Here is a 27,400-nt window from a genome sequence, read left to right as displayed (position 1 = left end):
CGACTCCCCGTTTTTCAATGATAGCACTCGTAATAAACACATTGAGCGCATATATGACCAATGTTATATTATAATGTCCTCTAGTGGACAAAGTTAATATAACAATCTTTTTTATCGCCCTTGTTCATTGGTTACCAGGGGATGACGAACAGTTGCTAGAGGACTCTGGGATATTGTGTCCAGTCTTACGATCTCTACTTTATCTCCCTACTACATGAGAAAAAATGGAATACAGATTCCAGAAACCACCACGGTCAGTTAGTGTTTCAATACCTTAAGGGTACTCTCGTGTTGGCTTTCCTAAACTATAACCAATACCAATTTAACGCGTATTTTCTTCTGTATTACATTATAATTTTAAAACTGCACCACCGGTCGAATGGATCGAGTGGAGCTAACTGGGTGAAGTATTTCAGTTGCTAAAATGTCCAGCCCGGCTACAATGCCGCAAGTCACCCTTTTTTTTACATCGAAAAAACATTTACTGTGTCCGTTTTGTGTGACTTGTAGCAGAATAACAAGTGTTCCAACACTTCTTTTAAACTCTTCGTAACAATAGATGGCTCGTCTATGTTCAGTCTCGTAAACATCTTTGCTGGTGTAGATAGTGTGCCTTGCACGTAGCTAGGTTTATTATCCACTATTAATCAAGTTAGTTTCTTTGCTGATCTCCTCTTGCTCGTGAGTGGGAATGGACTTTCTCTGACGGATTTCATTTCCTAATGGAAAAGGAGCGAGGTAACGCACAAGGCAGCAATGCAAGGAATACTTCCGAACTACGGAACAGAAAAATCGTGCGCAAGCATGAAGAGAGGCAGGCCCCCAGGAACCCAAACGCTCCTTCAAGGAGAGACGGTCAGAATCTAAGTGACCGGGACCAGTCGGGGGGCGACAGGAAGATTTTCAATGGGACAGCCGCTGAGTGGAGCTCCAGTCATGAACCCACCTCCAAACTGCTACTGCTGCTGGTGGTGGTTGGCCTGTCTGTCTCCACACGTTTCTACAAAATAACAGAGCCTCCTCACGTATGGTGAGTGAATGAGTTCTGGGTGCAGCAATGATTTTTGAATACAGCAATCGTCAGTGGATCTGTTTTCCAGCTGGGATGAGACGCACTTCGGAAAGATGGGAAGCTACTATATCAACAGAACCTTCTTTTTTGATGTCCACCCACCTCTGGGGAAAGTGAGATAGCAAGTTGTTGTATCATACAGTCCAATTATTTCTAATCCGCACATAATCTGATGGGTATTTGTGACCTTATTTTCTTCTAGATGCTGATCGGTCTTGCAGGTTACATGACCAGCTATGATGGCACCTTTCCTTTCACCAAACCGGGTGACCCATATGAACGTCACAACTACTGGGGGATGAGAGGGGTATGTTGCGCTCCACAATAGAACCCATTTTCAAATCTTAAAAATACCGAATGCAATGCTGAGTTAGATGACAACCAGAACAATTGCCTCTGTTGCCCAACTAACTATATGTACAAAATGATCAGGGCACACATGGTAATCGGTGAATTTGTGTGTTTCATTCTCACCCACTGCTACAGATATGTGATGTCCAGCACAACGCTGTGTGCATTTACATCAACTGTGAAAGAAACGTGTGATTTGTAATAGGATAAGAGCCCTCCTGGTAACTTCCAAATGAGCCTCAGTTCACGTGATCCAACAGGTTTCCTTTGTTTAGCTTTACCTTTCCAATCCAGGTAATCCCACAAAAGTTGCTCTTTTTTCCCCAACGAACAACACCTCCATTAGCATAACAACACCCTTAGACTGTCAATCAACTCTTACATTTACATAACAAGCCACCATAACCTAGACCTGCCCAAAACCCCGGCAGATACTGTATATTTAGAAACTCCCCCCAGGTCATTAGAACAGAAGAGGCCTCTCAGATGAGGGATGAATTGACATTGTGAAGAAACTCTAGTCCAGTTGCCATTACAGGTCCATGTGAAGGCGGTTCTCTTCTCTTCTTTGCTGCCTTCTCTGGCCTCTCTGCCTTGTCTTTGGTCGGTATTAACCAATTCATCAAATAAAAAATAGAATTAAAATTAGGGCGGCCTGGTGGTGGACTGGTTGGCATTTAGGCCTCACAGCACAACCCTCATTCGATTTCGACAAGGGGACCTTTCTGTTTGGAGTTTGCATGTTCTTCCCGTGTCTGCGTGGCTTTCCTCCGGGTTCTCGGGTCTCCTCCCTCTTTCCAAAAACATGCAGCAGGTTAATTGGGAAAAAATGGGAAAGTTGCCCCGAATGAGTGAGTGAGTGCATGTTGCCTATCTTTATTGGTGGCACTGGGATTGTCTGTCTATCAGTCCAAGGTGTACCCCACCTCTTGCCCAATGACAGCTGGGACAGGCTCCAGCATCCCCCGCAACCCTGAGTGCAGGGGCAGAAGATGGATGGATCTTGAAAATTAGTGGTGGTGGGATCCAATGTGGTGTTATTTGAGCTGTTAGGAGGAAATCTACTGGTGTACACAGATGTGTGTGTAATATTGATGTTTACCATGATACTTCCAACACCTCTGTGGTATCTTCAAGAGCATTTAAAAATGATCTCATGACCCCCACTTTGGGAACCCCTGATCTTGAACAAATATGAAAGCCAGGCCCTCTCAAAATAAATCATTGCGTCATCTTATAAATGCTCTAAAATATTAATGGTCAAAAATGTACACTTTGAAATCAGTGTGATAAGATTTACCCACAAGTGGACCATTGGATTTAAAATGGCATATCTCAAGAGTTCCTGTAGGTGTAATGACTTGCTCTCCCTCTACTATTGTACATAAAGTGTATGTAAAAGTATCAGCTAGTTATGGGGGAAAATGCATATCAGCTGCAACACGAACTGAGAATGTCTTTAGCATAATATAAAATTGCTTCCTTACGATTTGACTGAAATGTGCATTCAATGCTTTCACTACTAAAATGTAATACAGCATCGCCGATTTCACTTTCAGATACAGAATTCTAGTCAAGACTGTTTTCTAATTTTCTTTGTTCTCAAATTATTCCCTGATGATTTTAATGTAACTGATAACCGTCTTGCATTTTTTTAGTTGTACCTTTCATTAATTTCCTGCTGTTTTTAAGTTCCAAGGCAATTTTTGCAGTTGTATCAAGAAACTTCTTGGTGGTTCGTGGGTCTATTATGTAATAGTATAATTAAGTGAGAATATGAATTTATATCGGTGAATTGCTAATTTCTAAGGTGCATTATCAATGTAGCTTTGTAACGTGATGTTAAGAACAAGATATATGACAGTTGTTGCATCTGTTCTGTTACTTTGCCCTCCAGTTCTGTGCAGCACTAGGCTCCTTTCTTCCCATGTTTGCCTTCCTCATCGTGTTGGATTTGTCTCAGTCTAACACTGCTGCTCTCATCAGTGCAGTTCTGTTAATATTTGGTGAGTAATGTTCCACGTTGATGTTCTAGTTATCCCAGTTTCAGGCCCACTATAATGGGGAAATACATCGGACAGAAATTACACATACTAAGGTCTTTCAGGACTAAATTTTGAATCTGCTGTTTGTCAATTTCAAATTATAATTTGAAAATTCAGCTTACACTATTACTAGTAAAACAGTATTTTGACTGCTAAGAAATATATCTGTAAGTTTAATAATTTAAACTTGTAACAACAACATACACATTATGTCTTAACAGTATGCTGAGAGGAGTTAAGTCCATGCTTGATTATATTTTCCTCACAGACACTGGCTGCATAACTATTTCCCAATACATACTGTTGGACCCAATACTCATGTTCTTCATCATGGCTGCAGTGCTGAGTATGGTCAAGTTCAACAAGCAGAAATACAGGTAGAATATCATGAGGATGTTTCTATATTGTTCTTTAATACATTTTCTTCTTTGCCTAACTGATTAGCAGGGGGCTATAAGTATACACATTTGTGTTGTGAAAGACTGTTGAATTTTTAATATGAATGAGTGAATTTGTCTTACTTCTAAATCTGGCAGCCAACTGCATAATTATCCATTGAACACAAACATCCTGTGCCCTTATCCCTGCTCAAAACACAGGACACAATATTGAAGCCAGGAACTGTTACCACACTGGAACATCGTTTGTAGTGGACTGATGGAAGTTTAGGCTAATTGTTTCAAGCAGGGTGAAATATTTTCACATCATACTCAACATCTGTAATTATATCTGCATTAAGATGTTTTAGATTGAACTAAACTAAACTAAAAGATAGAAGAACTCTGCTTATTCTGATACTTAACATGGAGAATATCTGCAAGAAAGTCCAACACCAACTCTTCTGTGTCTGCAAAATGGTAAAATCCAATGTGGATAAAACCATTATCAGACCATTTTGTAAATCATACGTTGAATATGTTTTATCTTTTTCTATGATATGCTGGTATGGAAATTTGACCATCAAGGACAAAACCACATTTGCCAAAATAGTAAAGGTCAGTGGCAAAATCATAGGTGCCAAGCTAAGCAGCCTGATGGACCTGCACAATAGATTGGTCAAAAAAAAGGTAGATTTTGTTTTTAATATCAGCCAATGGTCATCCTCCCTCTAAGACAGAGGAATGTGATTGGCTGTGCCAACCCCTGAAGAGAATAGCTGAAAGGAAAAAATGAAGAAGCTCACTATGCATAAGTCTTATGGGTAGACTGCTAACATACAGTTTATCTTACATTTTTGTTTTTGAAGAATGAATGATCCTTCAATTTTAAGTTTCTGTCTCTGGTTTTCAGACCATTTACTGCACCCTGGTGGATGTGGATGGTACTCACTGGGATAAATTTGGCTGGAGCTTTGGGAGTAAAATTTGTGGGTTTATTTGTCATCCTCCTGGTGGGGCTGAACACAGTTTCAGACCTCTGGAGACTATTCGGAGACCTAAGTCTATCATTGGTAAATAACAGTCCTTACCATAATTATGTGTTTTTTGTAGTTCAAAGTGAAGAATTACATTTCATCCTGTTTTTGCTTTTTCTCCTTCAGGTGGACATAGCAAAGCACTTTGTGGCTCGTGTTATTGCACTCATCCTACTCCCTCTATTCCTCTATAGTACAACATTTGCAGTTCACTTTGTTGTTCTCAACAAAAGGTGGGTAGGTTCTTTTGGGTGCAGTGTGACATGATTGTCACTGCTACGCTTGCAGAATATTTGGCGTAAAACATTCACTGCATTATTGGAATTCTCATGATTGTTCCCTCTCTCCTACAGTGGGCCAGGAGATGGTTTCTTCAGTTCTGCCTTCCAGTCCCGCTTAATCGGGAACAATCTATATAATGCATCCATGCCTGAATGTGAGTTTGAGACATGTGTGAGACATGTGTGAATAAAACAACAGCTGGGATTACAGCTGTGTTTACTATAGCACTATTAAGAACAGGGAGAAGGGGTTCACAGAGAGACTGAGGCATCATTTCCTGATGAAAACCAGACATAAAGTTTTGCTTACAATTTACTGTCTTCACAAATTGAAGTTAAGTATTAGTGGTCTATTATTAAAGGCTGTCCTTTTTTTTTATATACCAAGTTTCAGTATTTACTGTTACCGGAACATCATGCTGCTTTACTTAATGTTTCCCAAAAATATTTTCCAATAAATGTGGTTATTTCTTGTGAATGAGCGCTGCATTGAAAAGATTACTAGTATCACAATTCACCCTTATGGTTCGTATTACTATTTCAATTTTTCATATTTATGTAAAGGTCTTAGCCACTCTTCGAAAACCTTGAGATACTTATAGTAAAAGACAGCCTAGACACCAGGCTGCATCTAGACACAAAGCATTAAATTGTGAAGTTCAGCAGCTTTATGGTAATGGCTGCTGATTTTTTTAATTGTAATTTAATTAACTTTTTACACCATTCAAAGCTCTGTGGCATAAAAAAAGTTTGTGTCCTACAGTAGCACTTCTTAAATACCTAGTCATCAAGAATTGGATGCTGTGGTTTTGTAGATGTTTGCCACCCTGCTGCTGGGTGTTGAATGAAACTTAGATGAAGACAGTTTCTTCGAAAAAGTTGCTCACAATGTGATATAATCGCTAAAAAGTGTCGAATTATGAATATGCATTAATTCATGATCACAATGTATTATTATTGCCATTAGACTGCTGGGAAAATATCAGCTTTTCCCTCATTAAACTCATTAAGCAGGCTGCATGCAATAATTGCAACAAAAGAAACGGCTTGTAAAAAAATGAATTTGGTTATTTTCATTCATATCTCTGTGGATCAGATACTTGTAAAATGCAATTAACATTTTTATGACCGCACTGATTTACATTGTGTAAACCCTGTATAAAGGAGACTGCTCTTTTGCTGTAGACCTGGCTTATGGCTCCACCATCACTGTAAAAAATCTGCGTATTGCCGGAGGATATTTGCACTCTCATTGGCACCTATATCCAGAAGGCGTGGGAACCAAGCAGCAGCAGGTCAGGCAACAGAATGACTGAATAAATTAAATGTATTCAAACCTTTTTTTCCCTAATGTCTTTATATCAACTGTTTGGCTTATTGTGTGTTTCCAGGTGACCGCATACTTGCACAAAGACTACAACAACTTGTGGCTAGTTCACAGAGAGAGTGAAAATAATTGTGAGGGTTGAGTAATTATTTAGAAATGCATTCTAATCATATCAAATCATATTAATGTTATGTGTGACCTTTTAAATGTCAACTATTTATCTTAAAAAGCTCAATCTGGAGCCCCTGATCTGGTTCGCCATGGTGATATTATCCGATTAGAGCACAAAGAGTAAGTACTGTGAAGAGGCCCAGCATTTAAGCGAAATCACATTCATAACAATTTCAACAATTTCCTTCGGGATAAGTAAAGTTGTTCATAAACCTTGCTTGTTATATATTTTTCTTGTAATATTGACTGAGCTGTCTTCTAAAATGTGACTTCATTTATCCTGACTCCTTTAGAACAACTCGTAACCTTCACAGTCACCTTCATGAGGCCCCTCTTACTAAGAAACACTTCCAGGTTACAGGATATGGCATTGTGAGTAAGCCCACAATCGAAACTACCAATTAAAGCATGTGAAAATGTCAATACAAATAGCCATCCTTATTTGAAGCTCATTTTTCCAAAAATAAAAATACACTTAAAATAAATAAAAATGTCAAATCTTTAAACATTGTATATTCTTAATTACCAACTGTGTCCTTGTACATCCTTAAAAGGCCTTTGTCTTCCACCTGTTTTAAGAATGGTACAGGAGACATCAATGACCTTTGGCAAGTTGAGGTGTGTGGGGGTCGCAAGGGTGACCTGGTAAAAGTGCTTCGAAGCAAAGTCCGATTTCTGCATCAAGCTACTGGCTGTGTGCTTTACTCTTCTGGAAAGACTCTTCCCAAGTGGTAAGAAGCTACTCTGGCCTATCAGTGCTGTTTGGCGAGACAGTAAGTTCATAGCTGACTGCTGGTCTTGTTTGTACCCAGGGGCTGGGAGCAGGTGGAGGTGACCTGCAGCCCCTACTTGAAGGAGACCCCAAACTCTCAATGGAACATTGAAGATCATGTCAATCCCAAATGTATGATACAAATTGACAATTCTGATATTAATCCAATCCATGTCAAGCATTGACTATCATATATGTTCTCCTTTTACCTTCTGACAGTGCCCAACATTAGCCTGTCTATGCTAAAGCCGCATTTTCTTGAGATCCTATGGGAGTCTCACATTGTAATGATAAGAGTAAGTAACTTTTACAACAGATGTAAGTCAATATCATACCAACACATTGATTCATAATGACAAACTTATCTTCCAAGGGCAACAGTGGTTTAAAGCCCAAAGACAATGAAATGACATCTAAACCGTGGCACTGGCCTATCAATTATCAGGTATGTTTTCATGAGTTATATGAAAGACTAAATTAAAATGAATTGGTTGATTGATTTAATTACAATTAAATACCCAACTAACTTTAAAAATATATATTTTTGTTTGGAAGGGACTGAGATTTTCTGGAGTGAATGAAACGGAGTATCGCGTTTACCTCCTGGGGAACCCTGTAAGTCTGTCTCACATTTGGCTAATTTCTGTATGTCATTGTTTTTTTTCAATTGAATTCTCTTGCTTAGGTGGTCTGGTGGCTGAATCTAGCCTGTTTGGGGTTGTATTTCATCATGGTTGCAGTAGCATCAATATCCCTTCAAAGAGGTGTTTCACTGGCCCAAAAGAGAAGAGGTAGCATAATCAACAGTGAATGTCTGATTACAGACTTTGTTATTTTAATATACTTCTCTTGCTTTCCAGAACATTGCTCTTTGCTTATAAGAGGAGGAGGACTTGTATTTCTTGGTTGGCTGCTGCACTACATACCTTTCTACACTATGGGACGTGTCCTTTACTACCATCATTACTTCCCTGCCATGCTCTTCAGTAGCATGCTGACAGGTAGTTTATCCCACTACAGGGGTTCCCATATGTCCTGTAAAAATATAGCCTGGCCTGATTTTGCAGTCAAAAAAACAGTTGAAACTAAAACAAAAATCGTAATATCCTGGAAAGTTTTATGTAGTCCTAAAGATTATTTAAGACATGCCTTTTGTGTTGAAAATTATTAAAAAAAAAAAATGTCATAGGAATCACATTGGACATCTTATTTCGGAGTGCTGACCTCTTCTTCCATACACCCTATTGTGACTGGCTGCAGAGAGTTGGTCCGGTGCTCCTTGTGTTAAGTATTCTTTACAGGTGTGATTAGTATGACATTACTGAAATTCTTCTATTCCCTGTTTAAACATACTGTATGTCCTTAATAGACATTATTGTCTCTCTCAGTTTCTATCTGTTCCACCCATTGGCCTTTGGCATGACGGGACCCCTGGCACATGAGCCTGGCAGCTCCATGGCTGGCTTGAAGTGGATGGAATCCTGGGAGTTCTAACCAGCTTTACTTGAAGGATACGGAATGATGTTCCACAAATTTTATAGATTAAAAAAACTGTTTCATCATTTAAAATAAAGTGGACAATAGAGCCTTGACCTTTCCAAGTATTTATATGTTTTCAAGTGTTTCAGTTTGTCATGTGTGAGATGTTCTGGATAATAGTAATTATAAAAAGTGCAATATGGAAGCCAGGGTTTTGCAGAGTACTTCAGAAACAGCAAGGAGACACACCACGTAGCCATAATGATCTCATCCTGGAATTGTCCCACATGCTGCATTAAGAAGTGCCTCTGAAGTACTAGTGACAGCATAATCTCTAAATATCTGATACATTTCTTCTGTAAATATATATTTTCTGATTGACTAATAAATACAAGCTGTATGATAATAGGGGGTTGCATAGCGCAGGAGGTAGAGAAATTGTCTTTGGAACCGGACATTCCTGGTCTTGATTCCAAGCTCCTAATGTGTCGAACTGTTGTTCAGCAAGACACTGAACCCCTAACTGCTCTCCTGGCACTGGTGGACAGCAGCCTACTGGTCATGGTTCATCCATGATGGGATTAGTTGCAGAGAACTTATTTTCCTATGAGACATTAATAAAGAATTAATTAAAACTTGACATTTTTTTTTGAGATGCAGTGATGGGTGTTGGATGTACCATCTCTGACTGCTGCTGTCTTATTGAGCAGTATTTTGTATCGGGCATCACTATTGGCATATTTACTTCTGGTTTATTTTGTTGTTTTTAGACACTTCTGGCTCAAAGATTGATTGATAAACTGAATTTCTTGTATGTATCAATAGAAATTTTCCAAAAGGTAAAGAAATTTTAGGATTGTGTTTACAAGTAATAAAAAAATGAGCTTAAAGACACTATCAATATAAATAATAGAATCAAAAAATGCAACCATGTCATCCTTTCCATTTTTCATGGTGCATAGTATTCATAGCAGGATTCTTATTTAAACTGATGTGGACATAACTTCATTTTTCCCTATAAGGACCCTGTTTTACTTGTTTGGATATTGGGATATTTTAAACTTTAAAATATACCTAATTATTTTTGTCTAAGTTCAGAGACAGAAAGTATTTGGTTTTCAGCAAAAGGCGTTTCATGCATTTACTAGGTATGCATTGCTAGATATACTGCTCCCTATTAAACGGTGTGCCTGGCGCGGCAGAATCAACAAGGGTCTACGTCAGCTCAGCGAACGGCCGCTGCCATTGGTCGTGATTTGTCACGTGGTAACTCTAAAGATGGCGTCTCCAAATGGAGGTAAATTCCAAATGTTTCTCCTGCTTCACTTGTCATAAATTGAAAATATCCTGTCGTAGAGCCATGTAGTTCACGAACAGCACTTGTGCTAGTTTAACTAAACACTCCGTTTTGTCAAGTTTGACATGTGGGTGCACTGTTCGTTTTGTCGAGATATTTTTGTCCATTTGTCAAATGCTTCAGTACCCAGCCTCAACGTAGTTTGACACAACTAAAAGCAGCTACTGCTAACCGCACATATTAATACGCTTCTTCGTTATGAAGCAGAAATGTGGAATCGCCAGAACATAATATGTTCCTTGTTAGAGTGATGTTTTCTGAACACTATAATTATCTGCGTGTATTTGTTGAAGATTGCCTTTACAGTTTGCCTGCCGTAAGGCTATATCTGGCAGAGCCCATTGTTGAGTATAGATTTAGAACATATATGTACTATGATATGTCCACTAAGGGTGTAACACTACACATGGGTGTATGGACTTGATTGTCCTGATCTTAGCAGCTAGATGGACGTAACCTTTAGCCTATACAGAACTTTTCCAACATCAGCTGTGTGCCTAAAATCCATCATTCTAAAAAATAAATAGACAGTATATTTTTATATGAAATGTAGTTAATATAGGCTCAAAGGAAAGCAAAACTCAATTTTCTTTTCTTTTTCTTGTTAGATGATGACTTTGATACATCCTTGCTGAGTTTTGAGAAGCTGGACAGAGCATCACCTGATCTGTGGCCGGAGCAATGTGTGTTTGTATTCCTTTTGTTGTTTTTAATTCTTGAAATTGTTGTTTGTCCCTTAATTAACCCACAATCTCTCATACAGTACCTGGAGTTGCAGAATTTGCTGCATCTTGTAAAAATGTAAGTTACATTCACTGTGGCAAATTGATTTACAAATTGGATGTGTGGAAAAATGAAACCTGTAGACATGTATAACCCTGAATCGTAAATCTTTTCCTGAGCTGTTTTGTTGACCTCTGTTGTGTCTGGTACAGCCCATCACTAATTCACCACCTAAGTGGATGGCTGAGCTGGAAAGTGAAGACATTGAAATGTTGAAAGGTATACCATGATGATAAATAAACATATGCTACAGTCAAACAGCATGACATTGTTGGAAAACTGGTTTCATGTAGCTAATATAAGTTATGTGATGTTGTACAGAGCTGGGTAGTCTGACAATAGCCAACCTGATGGAAAAAGTCAAGGGACTTCAGAACCTCGCTTACCAGCTGGGCTTAGAGGAGTGTAAGTACTTTGAAGAACAAGAACTTGTGAATTTCCTTCAATTTGTTCACCCTTATCTATTCAATTAATTTAATTGAGATGCTGAGCCCGATTCTTTAAAAGAGACCTGGTTAAGGTTGCGGCAATACCAAATAGATGACATTCTAAAGATTTTTAAAATCTGTGTGTAGGTGTTACTGAGCCCCACAAGAATATACAAAATTTATTTTTTTTGAATATCGCATCATCAAATCCTCAATTAGATCAATCAGTTGCAACACAGAAGATGCACCACACGGAAGAAGTCCACCATTCATTTAGTCTTAGTCATCAAATGAAGACTCGGGAGAAGCACCAGTAAAATATTTCTCTTGATGCTCAGAATGTAACAGAAGGAAAAGTCATGTGACGTTCATTTTTAGTTTGATAACGGTGTTAAAAGGTAGGGAGGGGGCATTGAGCTGATGCCAAACATGTGGCCCCCTCTACCAGTCAGTCTTGTGCATTATGATCAGAATGTAGGTTCAAGCACTTGATTACTCCTGGAGTAACAAACTTCTGTTCTATCTCTGTTGAGCGTGCACATCCAGATGTATTTTTGCCCTGTGGCTTCTGTCACAACCATTGTTAGCAATTTATTGATTCAGAAACATAGGTGTATATATCAATATAACTAATATAATAAAATAACAATGTTTGTCATTGTTCAGGGAGAAACTGAATTTGATATCCTATCCAGTATAATTTCCCCCTACAGTTGATTGCCCAATTGATGGAAATAAAAAATTTGACTTAAATGGAAAGTTTCATGTAACCATAGAATTGCTATGCGCAACTATACCAGAGTACTTTGTAAAATGTTTATCGTTACGATATACAATGATAAAATGAATAAAATGAAAAATAGGATAAGCAAATTATAAGGCTACCATTAAAATAAATGTTGTAGTTTGTTCCTGATTGTGTGTGCGTATGTACGTGTGCGTGCGTGTGTGTGCGCGCGTATGTGTGCGTGTATATATATACCGTATTTTTCGGACTATACGTCGCTCCGGATTATACGTCGCACCAGCCAAAAATGCATAATAAAGAACGAAAAAAACATACATAAGTCGCATTTTGGGGGGGGGGGATTTATTTAATAAAATACAACAACAAGAACAGACATGTCATTTAAAATTTCAATGACGAACAATTTAAAATAAAAATAGAATAGAGGCAACAACAGGCTGAACGATATGCTTACATTACATGACACAACTCAGAAAGTGCGTGGTATGTTAATATAACATACTAACAGTTATTCCGATAACTAGCATAAATAACATGATAAGAAGTTTACCAAAACCATACGTGTCACTCCAAATACCCGGTAACCAAAATCCCATGAAATCTTCATCCTCGGTGTCACTTCTCATCAACTCCGCTAACTCCGGAGGTAGAAGATGCGGCACTTCCTGTTCTACATCACTTATGTCAGACTCATCGTCACTTCCAGTTCCAACTATTCCAGCCTTTCTGAATCCTGCCAGAATGGTTTCGGTTGTCACCGAAGCCCATGCTTTTTCAATCCATTCAATAACTTCCACGAAAGTTGCACGGCGCATACGTTTCTCTAGCTGTGGCCACCTAGCTTTTAGCCCGCGATTGGCTTTTTTGTTGTCTTCATTTCAGTTAGAGTTACCTCCGCTTTTCGCCAGTCTCTTACAAGCTTCTCGCTAACTCCAAACTTTCTCTCTGCAGCTCCATTACTGTTTTCGGCTGCATATTTTACTACTTGCAGCTTGTAATCAGCAGAATACGATTTCCTTTTCGGTGCCGTTTTTGTTAAGTTCTTCGCTAATGTTGAAATTATTATCACAGGCCTATAGCGCCCTCTTGCGGTTCAATGTGAAAATAACATGTGAAATTATATACTGGTACCGGTAATAATGTGTTAAAAATTTCACACATAAGTCGCTCCAGAGTATAAGTCGCACCCCCCACCAAACTATGAAAAAAAACGCGACTTATAGTCCGGAAAATACAGTGTGTGTGTGTGTGTGTGTGTGTGTGTATATGTATGTGTGTGTGTGTGTGTGTGTGTGCGTGCGTGCGTGTGTGTGTGCAGCTGTACGTATGTGTGTGTATATATGTATGTGTATGTGTATATTTGTGTTTGTGTGTGTGTGTGTGTGTTTTTTTTTATTTTGATGGGGTCAAATAAACATCAATATTGTGACCCACAAGCAGTCATTAGTCATTACTATATTGTATCTTGAGCAGCTTTTACTCAAGGGTCATAAAAAAGTCAGATCCATAGGAAAAATAAGGTATTACTTGATATGAGCTCTCTGGGTTATCTTTGACTCGGAGTTTTCTTTTGCGAGATACTTGGCCGTGATTAGTTTTATAAACTGATTTATGACATTCTCAGTTGACTTCCAAGGCATCCTTGTGACCTACATAAGCAAAAGATAAGCACAGATTATTACTTCAAAAATTTAGAAGGTTTGTTTCCCTTGGAAACCAGTGGAAAGAATTATTGATTACCACGCATCAGAAGTTACTTTAATTTACTTAGTTAATGTTTTCCTATTGTTATTGAGGAAAGCAATTTTCACCATAGTGATGCACATTTAATATTTTCAGCCTAGTCATTTATCTTGTATTGTCAAACACACAGCCTGATCACTGTTTAACCTGCTAAAAAAACCCTTTTTTCCCTTGCTTCCAAAACAAATGTATTTGTGCCTTCCTGTCTGAGAGTAGCCACTCAACAAGTTTATGACATGCGATACTGTTGGTACTTAGGAATGCATCCATTTTTTTTTTCACCAAGAGGGCCCTCACAGTTACTGCTTCAAGATATAAACATGTCCCTCAAACGTCCACGAGATGGTGCTCATGGCTTTTTGTGGTGGTTCTATTGCTGTCAGCATTCATACATTTTAGTGGTGGTGCATACTGTCACACTTAAAATTAAAGTCAGCCAACTGCCATTACTTTTTTACGCATTGAATTCAGAATAAGTAAAAACTGTAGGGGCGATATTAGATTTTTGAGCATTATTGCATTTCCATTAGTACACACAAAAATAGTTTTAGGCCAATCATGGAAATAGGAAAAACATAAGCATCAAGGACATACTTACAAGAATACATATAAAATGTGCTCAAGCATTTGATGGATGGAATTCTAGAATTTAATCCATTTCCCTCTTCCATTTACCTCTATGGTCATAATCCTTGTGGAGTGTGGATTAGAGAGATGTAGCTAAGTGCTCATAGTTTCCCTGACAGAAAAATGGGTATTTATTTTTCTAGTGAAAAAGTGCACAAGCTATGAATAGGCTCAGCATGGACTGTCCCCCTAACATTATCTTATGTCCGTTGATTTCACACCACATGCCTGAACGTGTATGAAAACATACAACATTATGTAATTTCAGACAAAATTGAAGAAGCTCAGTGTATAATCTAATCAGGTAGTCTGTTATTTATTAATTAAAATCAAACCATGCATTGGGAAATACATTTATTCTGTTTTGCCTCTTGATGAAAACTTAATTATCTGAGGAGTTCATTAAAGGCTGGGCAGAGGAGTTGGTCCTTGATTCAGTGAAATATCTTGGATTTGAAGCAGATGCTTATCCTTTAATACACATTGCACAGGTACATAGGAATTGCAAAGGCAAGAGAGACATTTATTTTTACAAACTTAAAAAAAGCAGCATTTGCTAGTTATGTAGTGATTGTCAGGTACTTGCACAGACCACAAGTCAAAAAGTAATTCCACGTAAATTGCCAAACCTGCCTTATGTCTCCAAACCTGGAGAGGCATGTAATCTGGCCTGTATAAAGATGTTAGCTGTCAGAGTTGGAGGAGTGCAGGATTTGCAGTCATGTCATGTTCCTTGGGATGGTGGGACACAATGATGGTTATTATTGGTGTCAGAGCAGACCTGTAATGGGTACCTGCTTAATGCTCTCTGGTTTAATTTTCTTCTTTTCCTGGCTGTCAGGGGAGGCCTTGTAAATCTCAGCTACTTTTTCATCATGTTTGTGCACTCTTCAGTACCCGTAAACGAGAGTCTGTGGAGGCTCGGCAGACAGAGGGCTGTGGGCAGGATTTACTGCCCCTCCCCCATCAACATGTGGACCATTAAAGAGGAAGCTGGTTAATGGGCAGAGCACAATCACACTGTGAAAACATACCCACTGTACTGCAGTAGGACTGAGAACCTGAACTGGGCTTTAATACAACACTCACAATCATTACCTGTTGGCCAGTATACAACTTAGCAGCACAAGTAACCAGTTCTATTAAACATGCAATCATGTGCTACCAACACACCGTTGTGGTTTCATGTTCAGATATTTGTGTGAACATGGATGTAAGAGGAGGAGGTGACACACCCTTTAAATCCGCTACTCCGCCCCCTCCCACCCGCACCCCGACAATGGCAATGTGACGTTGGCCTGCCCTATTCCCACTGGGGCTTGACACGTGCCTCTTCTTCAGGCCCCAGCTGCTACTCCACCCCGTGATGAATGCCTCTGTCATAGGCCGCCGAGTGCAAGCATCAAGCCTCAGGTCTCTAGGGATAGCTGAGGACTCTGATAAGTTCTGTTATTGGAGGTAATTGAAAACTGAATGTTCCTCTGGGATGAACCAGAAGGGCCTCAGCGAGTAAGGCAACTGGCACACTGAGTTGGTGATGGTGCTCCCACTTGTAGGTCTTATTCTCTGTGCTGTTTAACACTTATTCCTTTAAATAGGAGTTTGTCACTTTAGTCTCTGCACATTATTTCTGATCTATCCAATCTAGCAGACACTCTAGTACTGTTTTGTCATATTTTAATGTGTTCCAGTTGAGATTTCAATAATTGCCCATACAAAGAAGAATGAGGACTTGCCTCACAAATTGCTAAGGGCCAAGTAATGTTTTGTGGCTCAGTTGTCTCCACCAGGAATTGTTTTCATTGTCAATTCTCAAAAAGGTAAAACTGAAGCATGACCAAAGGGATAAGAACTTTAGACCAAATCCAGAGTTATATATTTTTTTCTTATATCAACATAATGATTTCAACTTTCTTTTGTTTTTAAAATTACAAACTTTGAAAACAATGTTTTCTTTCTAGACATGATGATTTAATTTTCAAACTGGCACATAGTCTTGCAAATTCACTCTTAATCTTGGAGGAAGTCATGCTCACCCATATGGTTTTCTGTTTTTCATTGTGGAATCACATTTTCAGGGTGTTTCTTTCAGGTATTCCATGTTCCTAGGAAACAAATGCATTCTGTTTGTGACCAAGCTGGTACCAATTCTCTTGAGAGTGTGATCTGAGATTGTCTTGATAAAATTCTCTGACCACCTTTCAGACCACTTGCTATCATCAGAGGTACCACTTACTCATGAAGAACCACTGGCACAACTCTTGTTAATGTGCTAATTATTCTCTATCCAAACACATATTTCATAGTTGAGACTCATCAGGTTATACACACAATCCAATTACTCACAATATGGGTATTATCCCGCAATCTATTCAGAAAATTTCATGTTACATTTCTAAAAAAAAAGTTAACGTGTTGGTCCAATCAGGTTTCACTGGTTGTGTAGAGTGTAAATAATGATAAAGGAAAATGTGTTATTAAATTTCAAATCATCTTGGAAAGAAGAAGGCAACAAAGCTTTTAAATGCCTTCATAGAAACAACTTCAGCGTCAGCGAGTTAGCTGATCTTAAAACTGTTAAAATTAAATGTCAACGATTTGTTAGATGGCAACTGTTATTGGAAATCTGTGGTAGATGTGTCTGTTAGTTAGGCTGTAGGTGTGTGATTCAGATAGTGATATCATGATCTGTTCACTTTCAACTTAAATTTAGTCCAGCCTATAATAGTGGGCTAAAGTTAAGAGACAAATCCAGAAATTTTCTCAATGGTACAATCCCTGGAGTCCAAGCTCTCCTGTGTCACACTACTGTTGCACGCTGACCCCTGTTGCATTTTGTGTGTGAAGGTGAGACTGAAGGTTGACCTGCCCTGACAGCTCCTAATGGCCCTGCTTTCAGTACCTCCCTCTTACCCTCAGGATCAATCTCCAGCCTATTAAAAGTGTGCTGCTGCTGAATATGATTGCATTCACTGGGCCTCACCGGTGCTAATGTGCCTTCATCAATCCATCAGGGCAGGCTGACCACGGGGCGGGTGGTTATGAAGTGTCTGTGCTGACAGCTGCTGAATGAGGAACATTAGATTCCTCTCCACCACACCTACTACAGTTAGTCGTCGTCCTCCTCACCTCTGCTAATGCATTAGGCTAGTCTTTTCACATGTCCACAGCCTTTCTTATTGGCTTCCTGCGATACAGCAGTGAGGTGGTGCATCCTTTCAAAGGTGCCTAATTCTAGTACAGTAGTAGTTCAGTGCATCAGTGAATGAAATCAGCAACTTTCTTTGGAGATATCATTAAAAACGTTTTAGCTTGCCCTACCATATGCATGTTGTTCATGAAATTCAAAGGCCATTGTTGCTCCATTGTTTTATCTGTCCAGTCACAATTTTACAACTTAATGTCACAAGTAAATTCTACGTCACAAGTTTCAGCTGCATCTGATACCGCCTGTCTACATCTCAAACAGGATCAGTGCTGGAGATGTATGTGAAAAGAGAGGGAGGTTGAACGCATTCACTCTCACACACACTCCTCATGCCTGCCTTCCTGAGTAGATCGAAAATGACACCTCATTTCCATAAAGGCATTAGGAATTCATTGGATTTTCTTTCCCAGCTAATCATAGTACGGATGTAAAACCTTTTAGGCTTTTTAATGAATGATTTTTGACTGATTGCCTATTAATAAGGACACCTCTTGAACAGACAGGATGAGGCAGGGGTAGGGAGGGGCAGATGTGTTTGTTTTGGTGTGTGTGCGTGTGCGTGTGTGCATGCGTGTGTATCAATGAGGCGAAAATGCATTGAGGAAAAGGGGAGGGGTGGGCCCTCTCGGTTGGGACATAAAGAGGAACCAGTGGCTCCCCAGGGAAATCACAGCTCGTGTCTGCATCTTAAATATCCCTGTGAAGTATCAATAAGTGGGTAATTGAATTTTGAACACAAACATGAGCGTCAGGTGTATGTGTTGCAAGGGCGGGGGTGTTTAACGGGGGTGGTGGGGTGTAGGCTGAAAGCGAGTGCATCCAGGTGCTTCCATGCTTGTGTGCTTGTATGTTTCATCTCCACTGTGTCTCCCTTGTCCCCTGGGAGGAGGACTGTGAAAGTGGATGTTAAATCCATTAAATAAAGCTTACAGCCTGTAATAGCTGAGCTGCACTTGGAGATGGGCAGTGAGGGTCAGATAAGTCCTCTTAACTCTTAATGAAAGTGAATCGGGGCAGTCAGGGCTTGGGTCCAGGACTCTACTTAGCCTGGGTGGTCATCTATCTTTTGTGCTAACTGGGGCTGTACACCTTACCTCAAGTGCAGGGCTTTTTATTTTTCATTTGGGGGCGGGAGAGGGGGTGTTGATTACACTTTTATCCACAGGGGAGTAGTGGTGGGGTTGGGGGTGGGGGGATGACACCCAAATCACTCACCATAAATGAGAGGAAAGTAAGACGTTACACCAAACCGCTCCCTTCCCATTTACATTCAAACCTGTGATTTGCCAACAGGATATTATTCAGGAGCCCAAACAAACATTTCAGCAGCAGTACAGAATTTAGTGCACTGCAGTTTCAAAGGCTTGTTGTGTTATTTTAGATAAAAGGCAACACTGTAAATAGCCACACAGCATATTTTGCTGTTTGCAGATATAGGTTAATCTTCATAATGACAATGTACTTTAGCAATACGTCCAAAATCTTCTCCATGCTAGACTGATGGAATCACATACCGGTGGAGGCAAAATGATAATTAGATAGCAACAAATCAACAGTGCAAAGAGATGGCCCTTAGAATCCATACGGTGTCATTTAGTATCGATGGCAGTCCTAACTAGATGCTGATTAACTTAGTGCAAAATTAGTAATTGACCTTTCTAATCAACTAAACAAATCTCTAAGTTCCCCTAATCAGTATTGATCTCCTCTGTTATATGACAAAGGCAGTGTGCGGATTGTACAAGAGTGCGGCATCTCTCATCCAAATGTACAGTTGTAGGCATTTAGGGTTGTAGCCTTAGCTTTTCTTGTGTTAAAAAAAACGGAAAAACAGTTTTATCAAGTCTGTAAAATAGAAAAGAGGAACTCGGGCAATTCAAGTGTATTTAAATGGGCCATATTTTCACACTTCATACTTTGTCACATGGGCATTTCTACATTTCTCTGTAGAAAAAGCACAAAGAAAAAATATTGCGATATGACATTGATTCCACAGATGTTCATTTCAACAATGCCTTTGCATAAACAACCCCACAAAGTTGAAGTGCCTGCTGTGAGAAAGATCTGGCTCTCATTAAAATGTACCTACAGAAGATGAGTAGGTGTTGAATGAATGAAATGTTTATATTAAATGTTTTGCTTTACACAATCAACAAACCAGAATTCCCTGACAGTTTCGCCTTGCCCCACAGTTCCCTTCTATAAAACAAGAGCCACACTTCATAAATTGCCAAATTATTTCTGTTTAGTTGGGTCTTAAATGTGATGATATCAATGATGGGAGTTTCTGTTAGAGTTGCAATTAATGTATAATAATAATGAATAATTAATGAGAAGCTCAGTGGGCCATGAACCCCCAGGAGGAGCCAGTTTGAGCTCATCAGGAGAAGGGGTAGAGATGTCAAAAAATGAGGATGAGAGATTGCAAGGTCTTGGAAATTGTTTACCTTCTCTGTAAGGGGGTTGGTATCTGCTACCTGAAAGGAAGTCATATCCGCCAAGGTGTGGATTCATGGTCAATCCACAGTAATTGCTTTCTTCATTTTGATGGCTATGATACATCTCCTAATGACTTTTGTTTGGAGATCTAAAACAACAGCAGAGTGCAAAATGAAAGCTTTTTGCGTGCTGCCGTTCCAATTAGCATTGTCTTTAACCCCGTGAGAGACACTTCAAGGTGATGTGGAGTCCACGCCCAGATGCACCATTATCATTCCACACTGGGCAACTCATCAAAATTACTAGCTGCCCTGGCTTTTTCATTAGATGCTGTAGGCAGGAGATGAGGGGTGCTTTAACACCAGCAGATTGCAGCAAGTTTCTGGCATTATCAGGCTGGATCACTTTATGATTGCCGCCCATTAGAAATCACTCCTAACTCAGCTACTGTGTAGTTTCCCCCCGTAATTTGCCAGGTTTGTTCTTTGCTGAATTACGCCAGAGAGGTAATTCCAGCTTGGCAGCTCATAAAAGCTGTGTTGGGACAGAGACCCTGATCCTCTGCTTGTTTTGAACAAAGAGGGATTGCTGTATGCAAACGCTTTCTCTGTGGTTTGTGGTGTTGTTGCAGAGAAGTCTGCCTGTGTCCACAGTGACAAGGATTTGCCGGACAGAGATCCTCTGTAGTGATTTCTCACCCAGGAAAGACCAGTTTAACAAATGGCTTCTAACCGTGACGATTCTCTTGTAAGCCTGTGTGTGGCAGAGTTAACTCACTTGCTCCAAACTCCTTTCAGCTCCATCTACATATCTCTAGCGAGTTTACACTGTGTTTTTCCTCATGGTCACGCTTTACATTTATTTAAGAAAACAGGAAAAAAAATGAACAGAAGCGTTTCAGTTACTTCTAAGAACACACTGAAATTTAGTGTCAAAGAGCAACATTTCCTGCAACAATAATGAAGTGGTTTTGTCTTTTTTTGAGTGTGGTTAATAAAACAGAATGTCAGGTTCTGTGCGCCCAAAAATATTGTGCCGGGGGCCCAGACAGTCCCAGACAGGTCGTCAAGATTGTTAATATTCATTTTAGAGAATGAAATATTTTGAATAATATTTTCATTTCATGTCATTATTTGATGTAGTTAATTATTGATGTCTTCTGTTCATTGTATTTGTTTTCTTGAGTTCATTTCTCAACAAGCTTCGGTTTATTTTTTTCATACAGATTTTTTTGATTTTTCGGTAGATGTATCCATTTCCTGATAATTGTGAAAACAAGTTTAAATATTTTTATTCTAAAGTAATGACTAAATTCAAAACAACAAAAAAGATCCAGATCCCTCCCTTTAAATATCAGTATCAGTAAGAGCAGTTACATGATATAGTTTTCTTTGTATAATTTGATATGTTATATGATCTTAACTTGGCTATTGACAATTCTCAATTATTTTCTGTGATGGTCAGAAAAGGTAAACCTAAGTGGAGAAACATGCCACAAAGGTCCACAATAGATATTGTGCCTGTGCGATAAACTTTCAAGTATTAGCTTCATTAATTGGTACATTTTTTTAAGTTAAGTTTTCTAAATTATTCAGCATCCATCCATTGATGTGAAATTTGTGTCTGAAACTAAAAAAAAGGATTTAGCTTGACAAGGAGAGTATTTGTTTTTTTTGAAAGCTTCTTTTTTCCAACAGCCAACAAATGAAGTCATAGCTATTTTACCTTCCATTCCTGCCTTGATGAAAAGTAATGAAACAGTTCCCTTAATTTAATGTTAGTCTGTCACCTTTCAGTTATGTCATGCTTGACCATGTTCCATAATCATGGTATAAAACAACTTGACGTTTTGGTTCTCGGTATTCTGTTCTCTATCCTTATTGAGTTGCATACACACACCTCGTGGTTGAATGTCTCACTGCTCCACCTCACCACTTTTAAAAGGCAATCAAGCAAATCACTAGACTCTTTAGTAGCTACTTTCTGTTTTATGTTGTTTCTCATGTCACGATTGAACAGATGTTTATATAAATTGCATCCCAATGTGACACCACAGATACAGAATACCTGCTTTGCATGACTAAACAGAATTTCAGGCATGGTCAGAGCTACAGGCAAATGTGGTCCATGACTTTCTCATTTGACCAACTTGGTAGAAAGTAAACTGGTCTCTAGGTAAGGTGTTTAATGAGGTGATTTGATTTTGTGTTTCTGTCTTTTTCAGCCAGGGAAATGACCAGAGGAAAATTCTTGAACATCCTAGAGAGGCCCAAGAAGTGATTTTTTTTTTTTGCACCCTGTGAGGACCTGAGTTGAGTTTCTCCACAGTTCTTCTACACCTCTTCCTCATCCTCCTAGATATTAGGACATATATCTTTGCTTTTATCAAACCTGAATATTTGAAATGTGTATTCATATTTTGAAGTTTGTGAAGTTGTATAATAAAGTTTTGAAATGAAAAGACAATATAACCATTTTGAGAGAGTTTTAAATTAGGGCTTTCACTAAAATTCCTCTCCAGCTAGGAGAGAAAGAGAAGGAAAGATCTCCAACATGAGAGTGCTTTCCCCACCACCAGAGCATGTTTTCCATTTAATGAGCATTGGAAGCAAGGTCTCCTACACAAAACATTGTGTAAAAATAATTTTGCTCATTGTCATGGCCTTTAATAAGAGTTGACATAATTACTAGGACCATTTCTGTTCTAATTAGCACACTTCAGCGTTGTTGGAGCAAGCAGTCAGGCACAAAGAGAATCAGACAGGCATGCCGAATGGGAAACAAAAAGAAGTCTGTCCACCATAATTAGGTAAGACATTGCCTCGGACTGTTCTCGGCTGGAGATGTCGCTGGGTCTCTGGCCACTCACTTCCAACAAGTTACACTTCTCCCCATGCCCCTAATAAGCCCCTAATCGTCTTTCCGATTCATACGGACCGAGGCTGCCATTGCCTCAGTGGCTTTACCCCCTACCACTCTCACACGGACCCTGGTTTCACCCCTGTGCAGTTTGACTCAGAGAGTGAGTTTTGTGTGAGTGCTACTGCAAAGTCCCGAGACACTAACAAAGCCTTGAATGCAGCATGTAGCGTCACACTGCTCAAATATGTTTGATTCATTCGTAACAAATTAAAAAAAAATAAAACCTGTGATCAAGATTCAAGTAGCGATGGAAGTTACTGCATCACTATTAATTCACTGACAAGTCCTGACAGTGTGTAAACCTTAAAAGTTTGTTTTTAGAGTATTCACTGAGGACTCACAAGAAGCTCAGGGAACAAATGTCCTAATCATTTTTAAAGACCACTAATTGTCTTCACCCTATAAAGGGGGGGATTGGTTGCCAGGTTGTGATAAATTCCTTTGGCTGATTTTATCAACCAGCAGGAGACCTGCTCTATTAATACAACATTTCAACACCTACTTTGGATGATTTTTGTACACCTCACTAATGGGCTCTCTCACATTCATGAATCCAGACCTGGTGGCTTGTTAAAGTTGAGGACGAAAAAAGTCAATAATTCAGCATTCGTGCTCTGCTTTCAGTGGCGGAGACAAGGACAGTTGTCACAGGCTTTATTGCCAAATCACAGTCCAAAAATATATAACCTGGTAAATTGCAAATGCAATTGTAAATGTTTCTTTACCAGCCTTCCTTTCCCATGAATAATAAAACCCAACAAGTCATTGGACAAGATGATATCCCCTTTTATGAAATCGAAGTCTCCAAAATGAAAGTACTGCTTTTGTTTTTTGAAGGGTTTGAGCATACATTTGACTGTTATGAATAGCCTATACACTGGTATCAATAACAAACCATGCATTCAGCATCTGTATGTGTAGATCACAAGGTCACTTAAGATGTTTAACGCCCTTAATAGGGCTTTTTGTTATGATCTGATCGATAGAACACACACTAATGTCTGGAGTGAAGAGCATCTGTATCATGTTGGCGACCAAAGGAATTCAAGGTATTCTAACTGTCCCATGTTTCAACTGTCACTCCTGTGGTTTCCCAATAATTAATAATAGCATGCTATTCAGAGTATGTATATTGTGTTTTTTCCTCTTGTTCCTTCAAGTGAAACTCCATACTTAACTCTGTTTACATGTTTATTTGCATAAGTTTCTCTGTGCTCTTTTTGAAAATCAGAATTTTCAAGGCTGACTTAGAAATATGATATGTGACATATATTCTTTTGCTGCATGCTCTTGATAACCAACCCTGGTCCAGTATTTTGCCAGTTAAAGTGTATGGAATGTTTAAGGTCACAAACACGAGAGGAGACATCTGGAGGTATGACACATCTTTGTTTGGTGTAGAGTATTACAAAGTACCTCATTACTCTAATCATATTTCATTCGTCGATTCTGCAGTAATTGGACACATTACTATTAGAAATTCACTAAAAACACTAAATCAAATGCATGGTCACCTGCTGTACAATTAACTTAATGGTCAGACAATTTTCTTTTTCATGCACTTTTATATCACTAATAATCGGTCCTTTTTTCAGACTGCAATTTTTTTTTGGTTTGAGTAATTTGATATTATATACATTGCTGCATATTTAGCACATGTTATATTTGTATATAATTTGAAATGAATATGACTTTATATCTGAGTACACTTTTTGTACTGTTACATCTTAATACGGCATTATTTTCCGCACATCAATTGTAATGCAAATGTATACACGTGCCTCTACACTTTCTTCTTTTTATTTCTCACTTTGCCGTTTCATTTGTGTGACTTTTTATGTAGAGATCATAATGTCCTGACCTATGTGTGGCCAATCTCCAAGGTTTAAACGATAATGGGTCGGTGCAATTACATTACAGTGCATCTCAGAGAAACTGCAAAGTAATGAGTGGTGTAATAAATCTCATGGCTCCAGCAGGCCTAAGTGAGAAATACAACATTTCCATATTCATTCATTCTGGAGTGCTTATTAAAATTTGTATCCGATCATCACTTTATGTATTATTTTATCTTTCTATGCAATAGCTTCATCTTTGCACTACTTCACTGTCCATATTACTCACTATTACCTTATATACTTAAAAATCCTTGCACTCAGCATTTTCTATTTTGTGTTGTCTTTAATGCTCTAGTCCAGTCATTGTTTACCTCTATGTCAGTATGAGGTGTAACTAAACCAAAACCAAATTCCTTCCATGTGTGATGATAGCTGATTCTAATAAGATGGAAAAAGTTGGTGACATTTTCAGGGTTTTCATCTCACCATCATCCACTTTCACCCCTCTGAATTTGAGTGTTTTTTGCATACTGTATATTGCCTTACAACTGTTTTATTACTCTTACTAGCAACATGGAAACAAAAACAAATCCAACCATATTAAATCCTGTTTAAAAAACAAACAAACTATGACTTCATGATAGCTCCAATTTTGCGTAAGTGCTGTCACACTTGTTGATCCTTGATCGGCGCAGAGCGACCCGACAACCTCGATCTTCTGCGGACACAGGCCGGTCAGTGTCCACGGAGCTGCTCATCCATATGGAAAGTATGGATTGGGGGGGGGGTTGGCGGGTCCCGGAGCCCATCCGTTCGTCCTCGGAGCGCTGCCTTGACCTCGCATGGCCTCTGCGCCCTGGCGAACGTCAATCCAGTGCGCCCCGACTCCTAAAATTAGCCGTCAATTAGTGCAGATTAATCAACTCCTCGCCGATAGGGCAGCTTCCAAACATGCCATTGTGGAGAAAAATCGCAAATTCGTTTTTTGTTTTTTTTCTTATTTTCTGGAGCATCGCATCACGACCCTGTAAAGCGTTTTGAAAAAAACAACCGTTCTGTCCTTCCTTATCTTTTACCCCTCTGCAGGTGTGCTGTCTCTTTATTTTGTGCCTTTTTTATTCTCTCAGTGGCCTAAACTGCTGTGCGGCCGTTCGGTCTTTAAACGCCTCCCGACGACGACGACGTGCCATCCAGTTTTGGAGACGTCTCTCTTGTCGTTTATCGTGATGTCTGCACGGAAACTGGAGGGGGAATGGTGGGGTGGGGGAGTGGAGAGGCAGATAAACAAAAAAAAAAAATCCCAACAGCTGTTTGCTTTTTAATCTGCATCCAACAGATCTTGTGCTCTTTGATGGCCGCCGCAATCTACACGAATGAGCGAACTAAATCTTTCCTTAATCTGCCGATGCTATGCATGGAAATCAGCCCGCTGCCAGTTTCACGAGATGGGTGATCCGAAAGCATCAACAAACAAACTCAAAAAAAGTCTATAAATTGTTGGGAAGGTGAAGGGGGTGGGGGGGTGGGGGGGGCGAAGTCCCACTTAATTGACGGGTCATGCTGACTCACCTCTTCATGTAAACAAATGGCTGGATCCCAATAGGCCGCTGCGTCATTTGCATATTCTAATAACACTGATGAACATTGATAGAATTTCCGCTAAATAGGCCCTAATTAGTTTCTCCCTTTAATTGCAGCAGCCATATTTTTCCATTTTATTTTCTCCTCCCTAATCAGAACTCATCGCCAGATCTTTGATGTGGTGTAAAAAGGTGGAACCGTCGGCTGCAGCCCCGCTGCGGTGGAGAATGTGCGTGAGTGCAAAGAAAAAACCCCGAGCATATTCCACGTGGAGCAAGAGGATGAGTCCACGAAACATTATAAACTAAGAATATTTAAGCCCGTAACTGGCCAGACGTGTAAATGAGAGCGTGATTGGTTTATTGTCTATGTCTGTCACTGGCGATAAGATAAAGATTCATTAATGCATTGATATTCACACTCTTTATACTGCAACACTCATTGGACCATTTAGAATATAATATAATATAGCTGTAGTGAGAGCAGGGAGCAGGTTAAGGAAAATCTAGAGAGGTGGAGGTAAGAAGGGGAATGAAGGTTAATTGCAGCAAGACAGAATATATGTGTGTGAATGAGGAGAACCCAGGTGGAATAGAGAGGCTACATGGAGTGGAGATGAAGAAGTTGGAAGATTTCACGTACTTGGAGTCAACAGTCCATAGCAGTGGAGAGTGTGGAAAAGAGGTGAGGAGACAGGTTCAAGCAGGTTGGAATGGGTGAAGTGTCGAGGGTATTATGCAATAGAAGACTATCAGCTGAACTGAAAGGGAAGGTGTACAAGACAGTGGTGACACCAGTGATGTTGTATGGCCTC

At 39.4% G+C, this 27,400-nt stretch overlaps 2 protein-coding genes across 2 annotated transcripts; both read left to right on the top strand.

Moving 5' to 3' along the window:
• The first annotated feature begins 246 nt into the window (after positions 1-246).
• Positions 247-9,035, top strand: pomt2 (protein-O-mannosyltransferase 2). The gene is made up of 21 exons (XM_086150700.1): positions 247-1,030; positions 1,101-1,185; positions 1,275-1,379; positions 3,321-3,429; positions 3,737-3,845; positions 4,759-4,918; positions 5,009-5,115; positions 5,236-5,318; positions 6,349-6,458; positions 6,555-6,621; positions 6,721-6,781; positions 6,955-7,033; positions 7,241-7,392; positions 7,474-7,565; positions 7,653-7,729; positions 7,807-7,878; positions 7,989-8,048; positions 8,119-8,224; positions 8,294-8,434; positions 8,623-8,734; positions 8,822-9,035. Exons 1-21 carry the CDS (start codon positions 723-725, stop codon positions 8,925-8,927), a joined length of 2,301 nt encoding a protein of 766 aa, XP_086006826.1. The 5' UTR covers positions 247-722; the 3' UTR covers positions 8,928-9,035.
• Positions 9,036-10,190: 1,155 nt separating this feature from the next.
• On the top strand, positions 10,191-25,501 carry lin52 (lin-52 DREAM MuvB core complex component). The gene is made up of 6 exons (XM_086150567.1): positions 10,191-10,209; positions 10,878-10,952; positions 11,033-11,070; positions 11,205-11,271; positions 11,374-11,457; positions 22,470-25,501. The coding sequence occupies exons 1-6, from the start codon at positions 10,191-10,193 to the stop codon at positions 22,523-22,525; spliced, it is 339 nt and encodes a 112-aa protein (XP_086006693.1). The 3' UTR covers positions 22,526-25,501.
• Positions 25,502-27,400: the final 1,899 nt, after the last annotated feature.

This window comes from Fistularia commersonii, chromosome 1 (assembly GCF_037954325.1).
Source record: "Fistularia commersonii isolate RoL2024-O1a breed Wild chromosome 1, RoL_Fcom_v1.0, whole genome shotgun sequence".
NCBI classification, from domain to species: Eukaryota; Metazoa; Chordata; class Actinopteri; order Syngnathiformes; family Fistulariidae; genus Fistularia; species Fistularia commersonii.
The sequence above is the reverse complement of the archived record's forward strand: the minus strand, read 5'-3'. Positions and strand labels throughout refer to the sequence as shown.

What these genes read in the sequence shown, in the direction of transcription:
- pomt2 (XM_086150700.1), top strand. Translation starts at nt 723, where the DNA reads ATGGAAAAGGAGCGAGGTAACGCACAAGGCAGCAATGCAAGGAATACT. An exon ending in TCCACCCACCTCTGGGGAAA is followed by an intron (nt 1,186 to 1,274) that starts GTGAGATAGCAA and finishes ATTTTCTTCTAG; the next exon opens with ATGCTGATCGGTCTTGCAGG. An exon ending in TTTGTTGTTCTCAACAAAAG is followed by an intron (nt 5,116 to 5,235) that starts GTGGGTAGGTTC and finishes TCTCTCCTACAG; the next exon opens with TGGGCCAGGAGATGGTTTCT.
- lin52 (XM_086150567.1), top strand. An exon ending in TGATCTGTGGCCGGAGCAAT is followed by an intron (nt 10,953 to 11,032) that starts GTGTGTTTGTAT and finishes TCTCTCATACAG; the next exon opens with TACCTGGAGTTGCAGAATTT. An exon ending in TTGCTGCATCTTGTAAAAAT is followed by an intron (nt 11,071 to 11,204) that starts GTAAGTTACATT and finishes TGTCTGGTACAG; the next exon opens with CCCATCACTAATTCACCACC.